The 18,180-nt window shown below is 37.4% G+C and overlaps 1 protein-coding gene across 2 annotated transcripts in view; it reads right to left on the minus strand.

Moving 5' to 3' along the window:
- The window catches only part of PRKG1 (protein kinase cGMP-dependent 1), an 878,222-nt gene that overhangs the window by 165,118 nt on the left and 694,924 nt on the right, over window positions 1-18,180 (minus strand). For both annotated transcript variants that reach the window (XM_026719912.2, XM_026719913.2), the window contains exon 7: window positions 11,019-11,113. In XM_026719912.2, the coding sequence (XP_026575697.1) occupies window positions 11,019-11,113 (95 nt within the window). The remainder of the gene's footprint in view (window positions 1-11,018; window positions 11,114-18,180) is intronic.

Below are 18,180 nucleotides of genomic sequence, written 5' to 3' on the forward strand. Positions count from 1 at the left end.
TACCCGAAATGAAACACAAACAATCATTAGGGAAATTAAAGCACAACCTGGGAATTGAAACCACATTCTGTTTGGTAATTAGTGGCGTTTAGAATTGCGAAGTGGAGGCGGGGTGCAGGACTAATGGGGAGGGCGGATGTTAGTTAGCTGTATAGGGTGGGGCAGCTTGATAAATTGTGCTGAGAGACGAATGATCTCAGCACTGACTTTATCCGGGATATCCGTTGTTGCCGTCTTTGAAGGAAAACGAGCGAAAATAAACCTACCTATTCACAACAAATCCTGTGAGTAACAGAGTTTATTGCTAGAATTCCTAAGAGTACAAACGAAGGCTAACATCACCTCACAGGGTTGTGAAGACAAAAATAGGAGGAGGAAGGTGTGTTGTATAATGTTCATTGCCTTGAGTTGTTTGCAAAAATAATAAAAGGTGATATATATAGCGGGGGTCCCCAAACTTGGCAACTTTAAGACTTGTGGACTTCAACTCCCAGAATTCTCCAGCCAGCTATGCTGGCTGGAAAATTCTGGGAGTTGAAGTCCACAAGTCTTAAAGTTGCCAAGTTTGCAGGCCTCTGTATGTAGCATCCATACCCCCACACAAGACATCCCTGATCTAACAGATATACTTTTGCAGAGCTCCTCAGAGAATATTCAGATAAATTCTTCATTTGGTCTCCTTCATGTGGCATGTATGTTTGATTTTTTTTTAAAAAAAGAGTTGCAAGCAGTTTATCCTTATTGTTGTTTAGCTGCTGCTTTTTAGAGCATTTATTTGCTGTGATCCTAGTTATATGTTATTTACCTGGCAGGTTCTATTATTGTTTATGCAGGATAAACTGCTTGCAACTCTTTTTTTAAAAAAAACAAACAAACATACATGCCACATGAAGGAGACCAAATGAAGAATTTATCTGAATATTCTCTGAGGAGCTCTGCAAAAGTATATCTGTTAGATCAGGGATGCCTTGTGTGGGGGTATGGATGCTACATACAGAGGCCTGCAAACTTGTTTCCAGGTTTTTTATTTGGCTATATCCACTCAATGTGTCTAAACAAACTCTCTGAATTTGAAAGACTGGGTACTCATCAAAGGAGAGCACACAGTTTAGTTATTCAGCAGTACAAAACCTACATTTGCAATACAAGATATATATATTTTTTTGATCTTGTGGATGGTGAGTTAATGCCTCTGGGTTGAAGCCGTGAGACTGCGTTCTATACAGTAGAAAGGGATATCCAGTTCTGCTCCAGGTATCCAGTAGGAAGTAAATATGATAGAAAAATGATGCATCTGTAGTTGACAACCGTCTGCTTGGATTGTGGTTGCAGATAATTCAATTCCGAATGTGTTCATGAATAATTAACCCAAGTTTCTCTCTGACTAAAAATCAACAGCATTACTGACCTAGAAAGATTAGTATTCTAATTGGTATTGATTCCAGAGCAAAGATCATCATCTATAGGCTTTTAAAGGAATGACTATGACTCTTTGTACAATTCATAACATTCTCTATAGATTGTTATGATCTAAACTACTCTAGTCTCTGCCAACACATTTTTTATTATTATCGAGATCTGAATTCCTTAACACCAGTGAATATAAATGAAAGCATCAACACATGAGACAGAGAAGTGTAGGAAGCTTATGTCTGGTTTTCTTTTGTATTTCCATGTCATTTCTGGACTTCATGAAATAGTGAACAGCACCCTGACTTCAATCTTCTAGTTGGGGGAGGATTTTTCTTGTTCGCATATATAAAGCCCAAAATATAACAGTGACATTAAGTTACCAGTGTGGGATAATGATAACAAAGAATTCCCTCAACCCTGTTCAACTATTACAAAGTCTGCACTACTGTTAATCTTGTCATCACTCCTTATCACCCATCCCCTCCAAACTTGTGACTGTATGACTGTAACTTTGTCGCTTGTATACTTACGATTTATATTGACAGTTTCCTTTTATCTTTTCTTTTATGTATACTGAGAGTATTTACACTAAGACAAATTCCTTGTGTGTCCAATCACACTTGGCCAATAAAAGTATTCTATGATGTAGAACATATTGTAGATATTTATCAGTTCACAACAAGCAGCTGTTAGTGTCATGCCCCTGGTGGAGACTGACTCTGAGGGAGAGGAAGAACAGCTGACAGGGAATGGAAGTGTGGCTCCAGAGGTTGTGGAGGAGGCTGGGGAAGGGCAGAGGCCGGTTGAGCAGTCAGAGGAGGACTCAGGCCCATCCCCTATGCATCCTAGGGCATGCAGGGAGAAGAGAATAAGGGAGAGACGTGGTCTCCTCAGGAGGAGAGGGACTTGATCCTCTTCATGGGCTGCAGGTGTGACAACTGAATAAGAGTTTGGACCAGCGTACTGGCAAACTCTGGAAACAAATCAGGTAACTATCACTAGTTTATAGTTCCTCTTTGAGTTTGGCGTCCTTCCCAGTGTGTGTTATCTGTGGACATCCTCCAGCTCTTATCTTGCCTGGTTTGTGTGGCTTTTTTTCCTTCTTTGTGTAACTGTGTGGGAGGTTTTTTGTCTTCCGTCAAAGAGATTCGGAGCTTGGAAGCAAAGTGAAGGAATAAAAGGGGCTTCACCTGTTTTCTGTGACAGTGTTTGTTTTGTATCTTACCCTGGGTCATCACAGTTAGAATAGGAAATGTCACACATGTAGCTGTATAACAAAACCTATGAACAACAGGTCATCAAGAGGAAATTTTAAAAGAGCAAATCTATGCATCTATAGAAATACTGGCAAATAGAATGATGCTCAGTCAGTAAAACAGATGAAATTCCCAACAGCAACATTTAAGTGACCATCTGTAAACCTCCTCTGTCCCCATGAAACTAAGAGTTGGAGGAACATTATAGTGTAAATTTATTGTACGTTCACTGAATGATATCTGTGGGATAATCAAAGTTGTAAAGAATTGGACACCATACAGATACGAGCCTCTGGAGCACAGTGGTTAGAGTGTAGCATTGCAAGCTACTTCTGCAGCCAGCTGCCTACAATTTGGCAGTTCAAATCCCACCAAGGCTCAAGGTTGACTCAGCTTTCCATTCTTCTGAGGTGGATAAAATGAGGACCCAGATTGTTGGGGGCAATATGCTGACTCTGTCAACCACTTAGAGAGGGCTGTAAAGCACTATAAAGCGGTATATAAGTCGAAGTGCTATTGATATTGCTATTATTATATACACAAAAATGTGAAAACATAGCTGCCAGTCACTTAACTGGTGTTGGTCCTCCTATGCTTTGAGTTCTTAACAAGAACCTAGGATGTGGTAATAAATATTATTATTATGGATAGGTAATCTACTATTTATTTATCTAGTGCATGGCATATCATATATGGCACTAGCAATATATATTGACATTTCATCTAGACTGATAGAACACAATACAATATGTTAAAAAGATCTATGTTCAAATACCAATGTCTAGGCCATCTAACCACTGAAGTTCAGCATTGTTTATATTTAAAAAATCAGATACTGGACTGGTATATACCCTCAGCTTATAGCTGGTCATGAGGTGACCTATAGTTTGACATGGGACCCTGCAGTCACACCAAGAATAGGATAATATGCCCCATTTATAAATACAGTCCTGGCAGACACCATGCGAGGTGTGAATCAGTGGTGATATTCTACCGGTTCGTCCTGGTTCACTCGAACCGGTACTAAAAAATGCTACTGGTTCAGCCGAACTGGTATTTCTGACTATCAGCGGGGTGACCATCAGCTGTGCTGCACGATTTAGATTAGCTAGAAAGCATGAAATTGTCAGATTTCTTGCTTTCTAGCTAATCTAAATTGTGTGACACAGCTGATTCCCACCCGCCTTGCTTCAAAATGCTTCTTTTTTTCAGTGCTTCCCTGAAGCCACTAGGCCAAAAACAGGGCACGGGGGTGCTGCGTGGGCCCCACTGCACCCTGTTTTTGCTCCCAGGAGGCTTCACTGAGGCCCACTAGGGCAAAAATGGGGTGCGGGGGTGGGTGGGTGGGTGCAGCAAAAGAAAAAAAGAGAAAGAGGGAGGGAGGGGAGAAAGAAAGAGAAAGATAAAAAAAGAAACAGAAAGAAAGAAAGAAAGAAAGAAAGAAAGAAAGAAAGATAAAAATTAGAATTAGAATTAGAATAACTTTATTGTCATTGTACAAGTACAATGAAACTGTGGATGCATCCCAGCAACTGTTCTCAATACAATAAAACCAAAGCACTTTAAAATGAAGATAAGAAAAATAGAGTACCCACGTCTCCATTTGCGATTTGAGAGTACAATAACTGTGAATATACACAAAAAGGATAGGAAGGAAGTCCCACAAACCTTGGCACTAGACGCAGCTTCAGAGGATGCTTTGAAGCAGCACAGCAATCCAGGGCTGGAAGATACCTGGAGGTCATTTAGTCCAATCGCCTGCTCCAGGAGGTGAGTTTCTGTCTTTTGACCTCCCCGGTCGCATGACCGCATAGCCACGCCCACAGAACCAGTAGTAAAAAATTTGAATCCCACCATGGATGTGTGAATCCTGTTCAAGATTGTCCATTGCTGACATGATAGTTCAAAGCCTGGCACCATTTTAGTGGGGTCATTTATATGTCTTCGTACCTCTGAAGGTTCAGTGAGTCATTTGCTTTACATTGAGTGTAATCTACTGTTAGATTTACAGACTTATGAAAACATAATAATTAAAGTTGTAAGAACTATTAAGATAGTATCTAAGAATAGATTATAATTATTTTGACTGGTCACATAGTCAGCCAGATGTTTAGATTGGCATTTGGCATTTTTAATCCACCATTGAGTTCCTCCCAAGAATCTGGGACAGGCAAACATTGTTTTTTGATGATGTTAAAAGTATTCTCACAGGAGGTAAGCTATTCCAAGTAAAGCTGCCCTCTGCAATTGATTGTGATTTTGTCAATGCTGATGATATTGAAGCCATGCTCCAGATGTTTTGGAATTTCCACGAAGGCACTTATTACTATTCATACTATCTTTAAAAGAAAGCTAATTCTACTTCTATTTGCAGGCCTTTAGGATTTGGGGGTTTCTCCTGTTCTTTCTCTTCTATGTCTTCAGGTATTGTAGCATCCACTATTCAGACTTTTTTTGTCTTTCATATGAACAGTTGTCAAGCCTGGGGTGTTATGTGTGTTGAGGTAATTCCCAGTTAGGAGAATGAGCGCATACAGGGAGATTTATTTGAGAGTAGTGTTTGAATAATATACACACAGAACACAGATACACTGTACAAGTAAACCAACCACTGTAACCAAGTAAATGTTGTTTTTTTAACTTCCAATAAAGGTTTTAAGCAAAGTTCAAAACAAGCAGTCCAAAGTCATTCACAGGTTAAATCAGTCAGTTTTTAGTCCAGGGATAATCCAATAACAAAATCCAGTGTCAAAAACAGTTCAGTAACAGACTTACATCAACGATCAGTAACAGCCATTTAGGAACGACAACTCTCTTCAACAGAAGGAAAAAGAGACTCACTGAGACACACTCTCTTCTGAGACTAAGACTAAAGACAACACAGCTTTCCGGCTCCATCTTATGGCCATTTGAGAAACCACATGCAATTACACTTTTAGGATTCTCTTAAAGAGACAGTATTAAAATGTCTATCCTGCTTTATATATTCTCCAACCCAAATTACTGTTAGGTGACTTTTATTCCGAACATTGTGGCAGGTTTGTTTGTATTCTAAAGTCACAGAGCACTGTAGCATCTTCATTTTCTATTACTTCATCAGTTTTCTGGTTCTTGCAAATGGTATTTCTTACAAATATTCCAATGCACTATTGTTGCTACTTTGTCATGCCATTGTTTATAACCAGTCTGTGCGATTTTCTCGTAGCAGCCAACTAGTGGGTCACTGTTTTTTTGCTTTTTTTTTTTTTTTGCAGAGACAGCATTTGTTTCTGTTGCTGTCTTCTCAATTCTGGCTTTAAATGCATTTGTTCTTCAAGCTGTGCCTTCTGAAGCCAGAATAAGCCCTTCTGTCTTGCTTCAATTTTTCTGCTCTTAGCCATTGCCAGATGTTGTGGTTATCTGCTTTGCCTGCTATTTGTTTTATGGCCATGTAATGTGTCTTGCCATGTCTCTTCTCTAGTCTTCATTTGGTCTTTCTTGTAGATCAGTGTGCTCTCTCTCTCTGGTATTCAATAAGTCTTCATGGTGTACTAGCTTCAGTGCATCTTCTTCACTGGCCTTCAGATATTCTTCCAAAGTTCTTTTTATTTTTAAAACTGTCTGGTGCAGGGGTCACCAATCTTTTGGACCTCAGGGACCACCAAACTCATAATTTTAAATCCCAGGGACCACTACCCGGTTCTGTGGGTGTGGCCTAATTTGTGGGTGTGGCTTGGTGGTCATGAGACTGGCTGGGCATAGCTTGTACGTAAATATAAATATTTTTATGAATATTGAATTTTTTATTAAAAAAGAGCAACTTTTACCCAAAATAAGGCAAAGCAGGCAGGCAGATTGAGTTGCTCACAAAATCACAGATTCATCCAGAAATCTATCTGCCATTGGCTAGCTCAGTCTGTCACATAAAATTTGCTTGCAAGCAAACTCATAAAATTTTCTAGCAAGCAAACCCACGAAACCCACCCCCATTAAATCACAACATACCATGTATGTAAATATTGAATTTTTTATTTAAAAAAAGAGCAACTTTCACCCAAAAGCAGGCAAAACAGGCAGGCAGATTGAGTTGCTCACAGAATCACAGATTCATTCAGAGATCTATCTATCTGCCATCGGCTAGCTCTGTCTCTTAAATTTGTTTGCTGTGAGTCTGCACTGAATAATAGAACATTCAGTCCTAAAGGAGATTTGGCTGTGCTTAAAAGCAGAGCCGAAGATCTCAAGGCTAGCTAGAAAGCAAGAAATCCAACCGTTTTCTGCTTCCAAGCTAATCTAAATCTCCCAGCACAGCAGAACAGATGATGGTCGGAAAAAGGAAAAACAGCAATTTAGCAGGCAAGTTTGCTGGGTAAGGAGTAAGTAGCCGGGATGGTGGTGGTTCATGTGGGCCATGTGGGCTGTGCAGCCTTGTGTTTCTGCGCAGCCTGGATTAATTGCTTTGGGGGGGTGCTCTGGGGGTGAGATTTCTCTGTGGCCCACCAAAATTTTCTCACGGCCCACTGGTTGGTGACTGCTGGTTTGGTGTATGTGAAATTCAGTGCCCACCTATTTTCCTTGGTAAGTAGAATCTATAATTATCACTGCATGGATAAAGGGCATGATTCATTGCCATTTATTTTCTGGTCTTTCTATCCAGAATGATGGTGGTGATTTTGTCAAATTATTATTATTTCTGACTAATCAACAGTTGGATTCACAATTTGATGGAAACTTAATAATTCAAGTCCTAACCAAGGTTCTAAGTATTATTAAAGTAGCATCCAAAAATATAGACAGTGCCAAGCAAGGGATTTTATGAAATTAGGCTATTCAGGTCTGATAAATGATATCAAGGGAATCCTTTAGGTATTGCTCCAAGGGCAATAATAAACAATAGTAATTATTAATCAATAGTTGTTCTCACAGTCAGCCAAATGATTAGATTGGATTTGGCACTTTTCTTGACTTGTCAAGTTCTTCCCAAAGACCTGAGATAGGCAGAAATTGATATTTAAAGATATTGTTAAAGATATTGTCACAGGATGTAAGTTTTTCCGAGTAAAGCTGCTGTTTGCAAATGATTCATTGATTATTATTATTGTTATTATAAAGATGGTATTAAAAGGACTACTATTGTTTGGTGTGCATATATGATCATATACTACAGTGGTTTTGTATAGTTTCCAGGACTGCTGCAGGAACCAAGAAACCAATTTCCCGACATCAGAGAACACAAACCATGATGCTTCAGTTAGAAGCTTTCCAATTTTGTCATAAATGCTGAATTCACACCTGGGTTCCAGATAGCTAAGTACAAAATATGTGCATATTGCACTATGTAATGAAAAGTATGCCTGTGCTTCGTATTAGCTCTTCTTAAAAAAATATGAGAATCACACTCCAAAAGTGGATTATAGATGCAATGCACATATTTTAGAAAGAAAGAAAATGCATGCAAACACTCTTCATATCATTTGCCAAAAAAAAAAAAAGGCAAATGTTCTCCAATATCTATACCTGAATGTGGAAATATCCTGTTGAATGTTCAGCAACTTTAACTATACCACATCGATTTTTAGTTAAAAATTAGAATTTAACAAACCTAAGGAAAGCATTCCAATGCTAGGTGAATAAGCATTATTACTCCTTGGAAAACTCTTCTCCAAGGCCTTGTTTCTTACTGCACATAATATAACATAAAGACTATGAGAAAAACATCGTTGCATAGACATCCCCATGTCAAGAAAGTCTGATTTGTGGACAACCCCTACACATGAATGGAGTACCTATTACTAAAATGATGGACTGCATTCTCCTTCCTGGAGCTGACAAACACTGAAACCGTACAATGTTTTCATGAACCACTGAAAACAGGCTGAGTATTTAAAAGGTATAGCTTCAGTCATTCATAAAAATTGAACAGCTTCAGCAGTTTCAGCATGAATGTAATTCCTACACAACATGTTTTGCTTTATATTAGTAACATACAGTATTTAACTCATTAGGATTATGGCGCATTGTTAACAGTTTAAGACATGTTTACATTCAATTGTTTACATGCCTATTTCATGGAAACATGTATTTTCAATATTTGATTGTTGGCCTGAAGTTAACCTTGGAGTTGACCTATGCTGATCTGAGTGCTGATTATTGATGGAGTCCTTTTCTCTTTGGGGCTGGTTGATTGTCTCTTTATATAAGGATATAAACTGACAGCAAACAGCATTCCTTACTAGCACCGATGATGTTACCCAGATAGAGTAATGAAATGTCTTCAAGAAAACAAGTGAGTTCAGAGAGCACCAAGAGCCCCTCATTTCAACCCTAAGTTAAAACATTTTCCTTTATTGGTAATTCTTAAAATGCCAGTCTTTGAAATTTATGGAAAATTTTTCTGGCAGCAGCTTATTCAGAAACTCTACTCACCAGAATATTTCATTGACATATTGATATATCTCAGCAATTTAACCATTATTGGTAAAAATCAACACTTGTTCAAGCAGAACAAATTTTGTTAGGAATCTGAGCTCTGTTGGAGCTCAACAATATATTTTCATTTGAGTATTGATGAAAAAAAAGTCCAGAGTTTCACTTGAGTTCTCAAACATGAATTATTTTTGAATTGAGTATTACAATGTTGTATATGTATTATATGAATATTTGAAAATGAATTTATTTAAACTAAACAAGTACTATGATTGAAAAGCTGATTAAAAATTAGCATAGAAATGAGCTTTATGGAAGAGGTTGTATCAAACTGCTTAACAATTTTTTGATAAAATAATGTTTGGCGTATTCTTACAAAATATCACATCTTAAGTAAGAACAGGTTTCTAAAGAATGAATACTTAGCAGAAGCATTGAGAAATATGGTTTGAGTACTAAAATGTTTTGTGAGGATATGAGTTAAATATTTCAAATACATTAATGGAGTGATGCAATAAAATATTCAGGGTGTATGATACCAACGCATAACCATCAAAGAGGGATGTGTGAGAAACTTAATAATCATTAATTGAGTACGAAGTGATCTGGCATTCATAAAGAAATAATTTATGCTTATTCCTAATTTTCCTAAGTGATTCCCCAAAAGTTGAAAATTGTAAAGTTTTCTCTGACTCAAGTTTGACTTCTAATAAATTACAGGTAGTCCTCAACTTACAATAGTTCATGTCAGCATTCCAGCAACCTTCCATTCCAACCAATAACTCTGAGACAGACATTTCTCAAAGGTTCCTTTATTAGGATAGTAACTGGCACATCTGTGGAATCCTGAATCTGAAAGTTTCGGGCTTCCTTGCAAGAGTCAAAACTACAAGTCCATCCCCCCCCTTAGCCATCATCACCTCACATGGTCCAATCACCATCCATCCTAAAGTAAGATTCCCATTTCATTATGTGCCACACTCGGTGACCTTGAACCAGGACATGAATTTTATTTTGTCTAACTAGATATACTCAAATGAATTCTTCCCTCCCACTTTCTCAGGCTCAATTGTGGCAGTGTAGGAGCATCGAATCTCAATATGGCTTCCAAAGCTGACAGTTCACCTAGTGACTGTTTGAAGTTACAACAACATTGAAAAAAGTGACTTATGACATTTTTCACCCTTAGGACAGTTGTAGCATCCCCTTCGTCACATGATTTACATTCGGATGTTTGACAACTGGTTCACATTTATGACAGTGAGAGTGTCCCCTTTTGCGACCTTCTGACAGAGTCAATGGGGAAGCCAGATTCACTTAACAACCACTTAACAAAACTGCAATTTTGTTAACTTCTGGGATTCACTTAACAAATGGGGCAAAAAAAGTCATAAAATGGGGCAAAATTCGCTTTACAAAATTCGCACTTTACAACATAAATTTTGGACTCAAATTGAGGATGTGTTGTTTTCTTGACAAAAATGCGGAAATGTTATTGTTACTGTTTTCCTTTTGTGTGTGTGTTTGTATTTGTGTGTGTGTGTGTGTTTGTGTGTCTGCTACATGTTTACAACTAAGACTATTCCAAAATCCAGTCTAATCCCAATGTATACTTTTGTGATGATTTCTCATGTAAGTAGCTGATGTGACCCAAGTCAGCTAGAAGGAAATAAAGCCGAACACAATGAAAAATATGAATGCACGATATAGCATTTAACTCTTAAAAAACTTTTTGTGCCTGATTTTTAAGGACTTAACCACAACAGGAAATATGTCTTTTCCTTGAATTAGTGATTTTGTGCCAGAGTTGTCTACTTCTTTACTACTTTCAATCTTAGATAGTTTAATAATAATATGGTAATGATGCTACATTTTTTTTCAGTTTTCAAGGTATATAATTTACCTATTGATTACAGCAAATCTAAATTGTGCATTAATACTTACCCCTGGAGTGCTTTTTCCCCAAACCAATCTCCTTTTCCTAGAGTACGAAGAAATATAGGATCTTCCCCAGGTGAATCTTCACGAGTGACATTTACCTAATTAGATGGTAATGCAAAGTAAGTTAGTAAAATCAGTGTGTGTTTAGCGCTCTCTCTCTCTCTCTCTCTCTCTCTCTCTCATGCATACAGAATATTGATAGTAGTAAGAATAAATAACTATTTTCTAGCCTCAGGTGCCAAGTGGAATACAAGGCTAATAACTTATACTGCAGTATAGCTTCAGGAAACATTACTGAGGTATATTAGAAAAGCATTCACAGCATGTAGGAAAAAACAGATTTAAATAATTATTATCTTTGGAAGATGTTAGGATTAAATATTTGGATACCTATGTCTAAATATACTAAAAGGATATTTTGATGTAAAACAAGATCCTGAAATATTAGTGTATGATTATTTGCATATAATTAGCTTGAGAAGCTACCCGAGTTCTGATCTCATCAGCTGCCAAAGAAATTAGAAATTTATTTGGAAGGGATCTGAGAGATTAAAATCCTGCCCTTATTTTTGGTAGCTCTTTATTTATTTCCAGAATATAATCAGCTCCAGTCAATTCTCTAAGATGTGTAGGAAAGATCAACTTTGAGGATGGAAAAAGCTTTTCCCTCACACACCAGGACTTCCTTAAATTAGCTTTAATTTCAGTTGCACAGGGACAGTTTTAAAAGGTTTCTGCACATCGTTTATGGAGATTCTCAGTCATCCAGGTCATGATTGCCCAAAGGTGCTTTTTTCAAGAGGCAACTGGATGTTCTTGTTTTTTCTTTGAAGACATTTCACTTCTCACCCAAGAAGCTTCTTCATCTCTGACTGGACAGTGGAGGATGGAAGGATTTATATTCCTTGCAGAAAGCTGGTCATTTGTATTCTTTTAGACAATTGTTGAGATCACTTGGAGGTTGGAGTCTTAGATGGTTTCTTTGATCCCTCTTTCCTATAGTCTGCAATTTTTCTAGAAACCCATTTGAAGGGTGTTAATCCCAAAGTGCATAGCTAAATATCTATGGAGATTCTCAATCATCCAGGTCGTGGTTGTTCCAAAGATGCTTTTTTCAAAAGGCAACTGGAATTTCTTGTTTTTCTTTGAAGATGTTTCACTTCTCATCCAAGAAGCTGAAGAAGTTGCCTCTTGAAAAAAGCACCTTTGGGTTTCTGCACATCTTTGTTAGCCACATAAAATTGGTTGTTGCAACCTTACATGATCCCTGATTGACAAGGCATAACAGTGTTAAAATATCTGACCATAAGAGAAGTCAGAAATTCTATGTCCATTAAGAATTTAAATTAGAGTTTGAAAGATTTAAGATCAGCATCTACAAACCAGTCACGTTTTCTCTGAGAAGAACATATCTTCTGAAGAATTTCACTGGTGTCCTCTATAGTTTAACAAAGCTGGTGGAACTTTCTTCTTCATAATAATAGAAATACTTAGCATAAAATACAGGGCGTCACTGAACTAAGAATTGTCATACTCATCTGAAAGAATATTATGATGGGGAGCTTCTGTGCCTCTTGTAATATGCACAGTAGATTGCTTAAAATAATCCAGTGCTCTCAATCTGTGGTCCACAGACCCCTGGGGGGGACGACACAATGTTATCACAGGGAATTGGCCAAGGCTTGAAGAAATATTATGATTTAAATCTTGAGTTAAATCTTGGGGGCTCGTGGCCATGATCCGTGGTCAAAAAAGATATTTAAAGGGTGCCTGTGGTGAAAGAAAGGTTGAAAACCACTGAGATAAGCCATTGTTTTGTAAGAAGGCTAATTGTTATTGGGATCAAGTATGTACTTTAAATCAGAGAGTTCTGAAAATAAACGTACAATTGAAACCGGAGGTTCATCTTTTAGATTTGATGGATTAGCAATTGGAAGAAAAAAACTCTTTGTTTTTATATATTATAACTATGCAACTACTACATATAGATTTTTGTAGGCCCAAAGATGGAATGACTTACAGATTTCCACAATGGAAGAATAGATGGTGAAGTTATTGGAACCAGCTGAAAGAGCAAAATTAACTAAAGAAAAGTGTTTAGCTTTGTGTCTATATGGAAACCACTTTTGGACTGAAATCTGAAAGAAATGTTATATTAATTTTGGAATTTGACAGTTAGAATTGCTTATGATTATAGAAATACTGTTGAATTTTAGATAAAAGTGTTCATGTGTTTTACAGCTATCACAATATCGATAAAAGTTGGAAGTTAATTTATTTTCCTTTTTTCCCATATTCCTTTTGAACCTTTACCTTTCTTATTTACTTCATAATTGTCCTTTCTTCTTTTTTACATTTTATCTTTTGCAGAAATATAATAAAGTACTTTTAAAAAAGATAAGCCATTATTTAATCTGTGAGCAACTCAATGCCAAAGTAAAATATTTACAACTACATAAATGCCATCTACAATCCAATTGTTCTTCTCTGAATAGATTTTGTATACGGATACAAAATGGCAGGGTCAAATTTAGCCTATTGCCAAAACATTTACATTAACTGTTGGATATTTGTGTAATAAAATCTTTGTTCTGTCCTAGAGGGTAAATGGGTAAAATCTCTTCAGCCTCTATCACATTGACTCAGAAATATTTAGCTATCACCCAGCTTCTCAAAAAAAAAAAAAAACCTTGAAAGTCACTTGATTTATTTTTTCCTCCTATTTATCTACTCAAATCTCAACACTTTCCATCTGCTGGGCATCAGACCCAAATCTGAACTGCCATATTAATTCATTACCTCAAAACTTACAACTTTTCTACCTCATCACCTACATCAATGATTAGATAATCAATTTCTATAAAATATTTTATTAATGGTTTAATTGATTTATTGTATTAATTGATTAGTGTGATTAGAGTGTTTAGTGCAAAGAGTGTGATTACTGACTAGTTTAAAAGATCAAGATTCATGTAATTTAATTGATTAGTAAAATCAGTGATTTAGTGAATTTAATTGAACAGTGTGACTAATGATTAGTGTAATTAATTGATTAGTAGTTAGTGTAATTAATTGATTAGGTTGATTGTTGCTTAGGAAATTATCTGACTAGAGAGATTACTGCAATTGATTGATTGGTGTGATATTGGCTATATTGATTACCCAAAATTGTTCCATTAATTAATTCAATCAACGTACTATCTTAACAAACCTACCATGCTAAGAAAAAAATCCAATGCCAAACCACAACCTAAAGAGAAATTAATCCCCAACAATGAACCACAAGACTCCTGCACATGCCTTAAATGCCACAAAACTCTAAAGGATAATGAAAACTCCATCAAATGTTCTCTGTGTAACAAATACGCTCATCATGACTGCTTGGGATTACCCAAGCAAATGATTCAATACCTAGAATCATCCAATGAGTTTCCATATCTCTGCAAATCATGCAGACCCAAACTGGATCTGTTGGAAAGAGTTGATACCATTAATCAACATCCCTTGACACCATAGTAGCATCCCTGGACGCCTTAAAAGAAAGATTATCCAACCTCGAAAAAAAAGACACAACGCAAAAACCTGAACATCCAATAGCTACAAACCACATCTCTACTCAACAACCACAACCCAATCCACAACCCAATCCACAAAAAAACATAACCCAGACAAATATTGATATCCCAATCCTCATCAGAGAAGCTGTTGAGCATGAACGGAAACGTCCAAACGCCATCTTATTAGGTCTAGAGGGCATCAATGATAATGATGACATCACAACTGTCCGAAACATCATCAGTGATTATCAAGCATCAACCATCTCCCCTGATGAAATACTTGACATTTCCCGCATTGGCCGAGAGCTCAAAAACAGAGACGGCTCTGTGACCCCACGCTTCTGCAGGGTCATTTGCAAAAATGAATCAAGCAAACGCAAATTCACTTACACTATAAATTCACTCGCCAAAACCAACACCAACCATAAGAACCTCTGTTGTTGCCCTGACCTAACCATACAGCAACGTGCCCGCTCCCGTGTACTCCGCACTGAACTCAAAAAACGTCTAGACAATGGAGAGAAGGGCCTGTACATTGACTACCATGCTGACTGTATCAAAAGTAAGTCGCACATCCCGCAACTCAGCTTTAACCTTCAACCACAACCCTACCTCAACCAATCCACCATCACCCAAGACTAGGCACGCACGCCCCTAACTACCTCAATTCCAACTACTGCTGGCCTTAAATGCAAGCTACTCAATGCAAGAAGCCTTGTAAATAAAACACCTGAATTTTTCCTCCTACTAAATATGGCTAAATTCGACATTATATTTGTCTGTGAAACATGGCTCAACGCATCTCTCCCTGACTCCATTACCACAGTAAGAGACTATCATGTTTACCGATCAGATTGTGAAATTCGTAGAGGAGGTGGTGTTGCTATCTTCTATAAAAAGTCCTTACATCTAAAAAATATCCAAGTTACCCAGGAGCTTGCTCTTCCTGAGACCATTATCTGTGAACTATCCTTAAATATCACAATTCGATTCTTACTATGTTACAGAGCACCTGATTATGACATCGAACATGTAAACAAGCTAAATACACTACTAACATGGGCAGCATCCTGCCCATACCCTTTTATCTTTCTTGGTAATTTCAATCTGCCTCATATTGACTGGACCCTAAATGAATGTACAACTGAAACCATACATGCAACCTTTTACAATGCTGTTACAAATCTGGGACTGGAACAACTAGTAACCAACAACACTAGACTAAACAACTGCCTCGATCTCATCTTCTGCAATAGTTTGAATTTAATTTACGGAATACAAATTAAGAACCCTTTTCCAGCAGTGACCACAATATGATTGACTTTTGTCTCAACATACGTCCACACAAAAACCACCACAATGATGTAATCCCCAATTATAATTTCAAAAAAGGCAACTATGATCTTATAAACAACGATCTCTCATCCCTTGATTGGCAATCTCTATTCACTGGATGCAATACTGTTGAAGACCATTACAACATATTTTTACTTGAAGTCAAAAGAGTCATCAAACTATATGTACCAACAACAACTCCCCCCCCCTCAAAAAAAAAAAACAGATTGCCCATAACAATAAGGAAACTTCAATCCAAAAAGAGATCACTCTGGCGGAAAAACAAATCTGGTCACGTTGCCAATTTCAAAAGCCGATACAAAAATTTATGCCACCAAATAAAGACCGAATGCACCAATTATCACATTAAACAAGAGGAAAACCTTCTAAGCACCAATTCCACCAGTGCTTTTTACAATTTTGTAAACAACAAACTAAAAGATTCAAGGTCCATCCCACCCCTGATAGGACCTAATGGTAAAGACTGCAATGACGACACCATTAAAGCCAACATCTTTAACACATTTTTCGGCTCAGTATTTGTAAACAGCAATGGATCATGTCCAGTATTTCCTAGCCGAACCACAGATAACTACAATGATCTAATACATATCGATTTTACAGAAGACCATGTTGAAAAAGCACTACGCAATCTAAAACCATCTCTATCTATTGGACCGGATGGAATATGTGCCTATTTCTTAAAAAAGCTATCCACTGCCATAGCCAAACCTCTAAGCATAATCTTTGAAAAATCTTTCAGGACCAGCTCCTTGCCTAACCTATGGTCACAAGCCACAGTCATCCCCATCTTCAAAAAGGGAGACCCCAGCCTAGTTGAAAATTACAGACCAATCTCCTTATGCTGCGTCTCCTGTAAAGTCATGGAATCAATTATTAACCAATCCATCATCCTCCACTTAGAGACAAACAACCTACTCTCCAATAAACAATTTGGTTTCAGAAAAAAACTATCCTGTAATCTGCAACTCTTACACTGCAAAAACATATGGACTACACAACTTGATCAGGGCAAAACAATAGATGCAATCTACATAGACTTCTGTAAAGCCTTTGATTCAGTGGTACATGACAAACTACTACTAAAAATAAAATCCTATGGTATCTCTGGACAACTGCATAACTGGATAGAAGCATTCCTGTCAAACAGACAACAAATGGTCAAAATTGGGAGCGTCCTATCAAATTCTGTACCTGTCAATAGTGGTGTCCCCAAGGCAGTGTTCTAGGACCAACTCTCTTCATACTCTACATAAATGACCTCTGTGATCATATTAAGAGCAACTGCGTTCTTTTCGCTGATGATGTAAAGCTGTTCAATACCACAGACAATACTGCTACCCTTCAAAAGATCTTGACTGTGTATCAGAATGGTCAAACAAATGGCAACTTCAAATCTCAACAAATAAATGCTCTGTCTTACATATTGGCAAAAAAAATCCGAAAATAAAATACAAGCTGAATAGTCAAGATCTTGTTGATGATCCAAGCTCTGTAAAGGACCTTGGAATACTCACCTCTAATGATCTAAGTGCTAGAGCCCACTGCAACTACATAGCCAAAAAGGCATTAAGAGTTGTTAACCTAATCTTACGTAGCTTTTTCTCTGGTAATATCACACTACTAACTAGAGCATACAAAACATTTGCTAGACCAATACTTGAATACAGCTCATCAGTCTGGAACCCACATTACATATCTGATATTAGCACAATTGAGAAAGTCCAGAAATATTTCACAAGAAGAGTTCTCCACTCCTCTACTCGTTGTAGAATACCTTATGCCACCAGACTTGAAATTCTAGAACTAGAAAACCTTGAATTACGCCGTCTTCGGTCTGACTTAAGCATGGTATATAAAATCATACATTGCAATGTCCTACCTGTCAATGAATACTTCAGCTTCAACCATAACAACACAAGAGCACACAACAGATACAAACTCAAGGTTAACCGCACCAAGCTTGATTGCAGGAAATACGACTTCAGCAACAGAGTGATCAATGTCTGGAATACTCTACCTGACTCTGTAGTTTCTTCCCCAAACCCCAAAAACTTTAACCTTAGACTGTCTACTATTGACCTCACCCCTTTCCTAAGAGGTCTCTAGGGGGTGTGCATAAGCGCACCAACATGCCTACCGTCCCTATCCTATTGTTTCTTTTATTTTTCTTTTATTTTTCTTATATGTACCCATTTCATGTATTCATAACTATGTATACACTTATACTTATTATCTTGTAAACAATTGAC

This window comes from Pseudonaja textilis, chromosome 4, assembly GCF_049901715.1.
Source record: "Pseudonaja textilis isolate UNSWEBS1 chromosome 4, rPseTex1.2, whole genome shotgun sequence".
Lineage (NCBI taxonomy): Eukaryota > Metazoa > Chordata > Lepidosauria > Squamata > Elapidae > Pseudonaja > Pseudonaja textilis.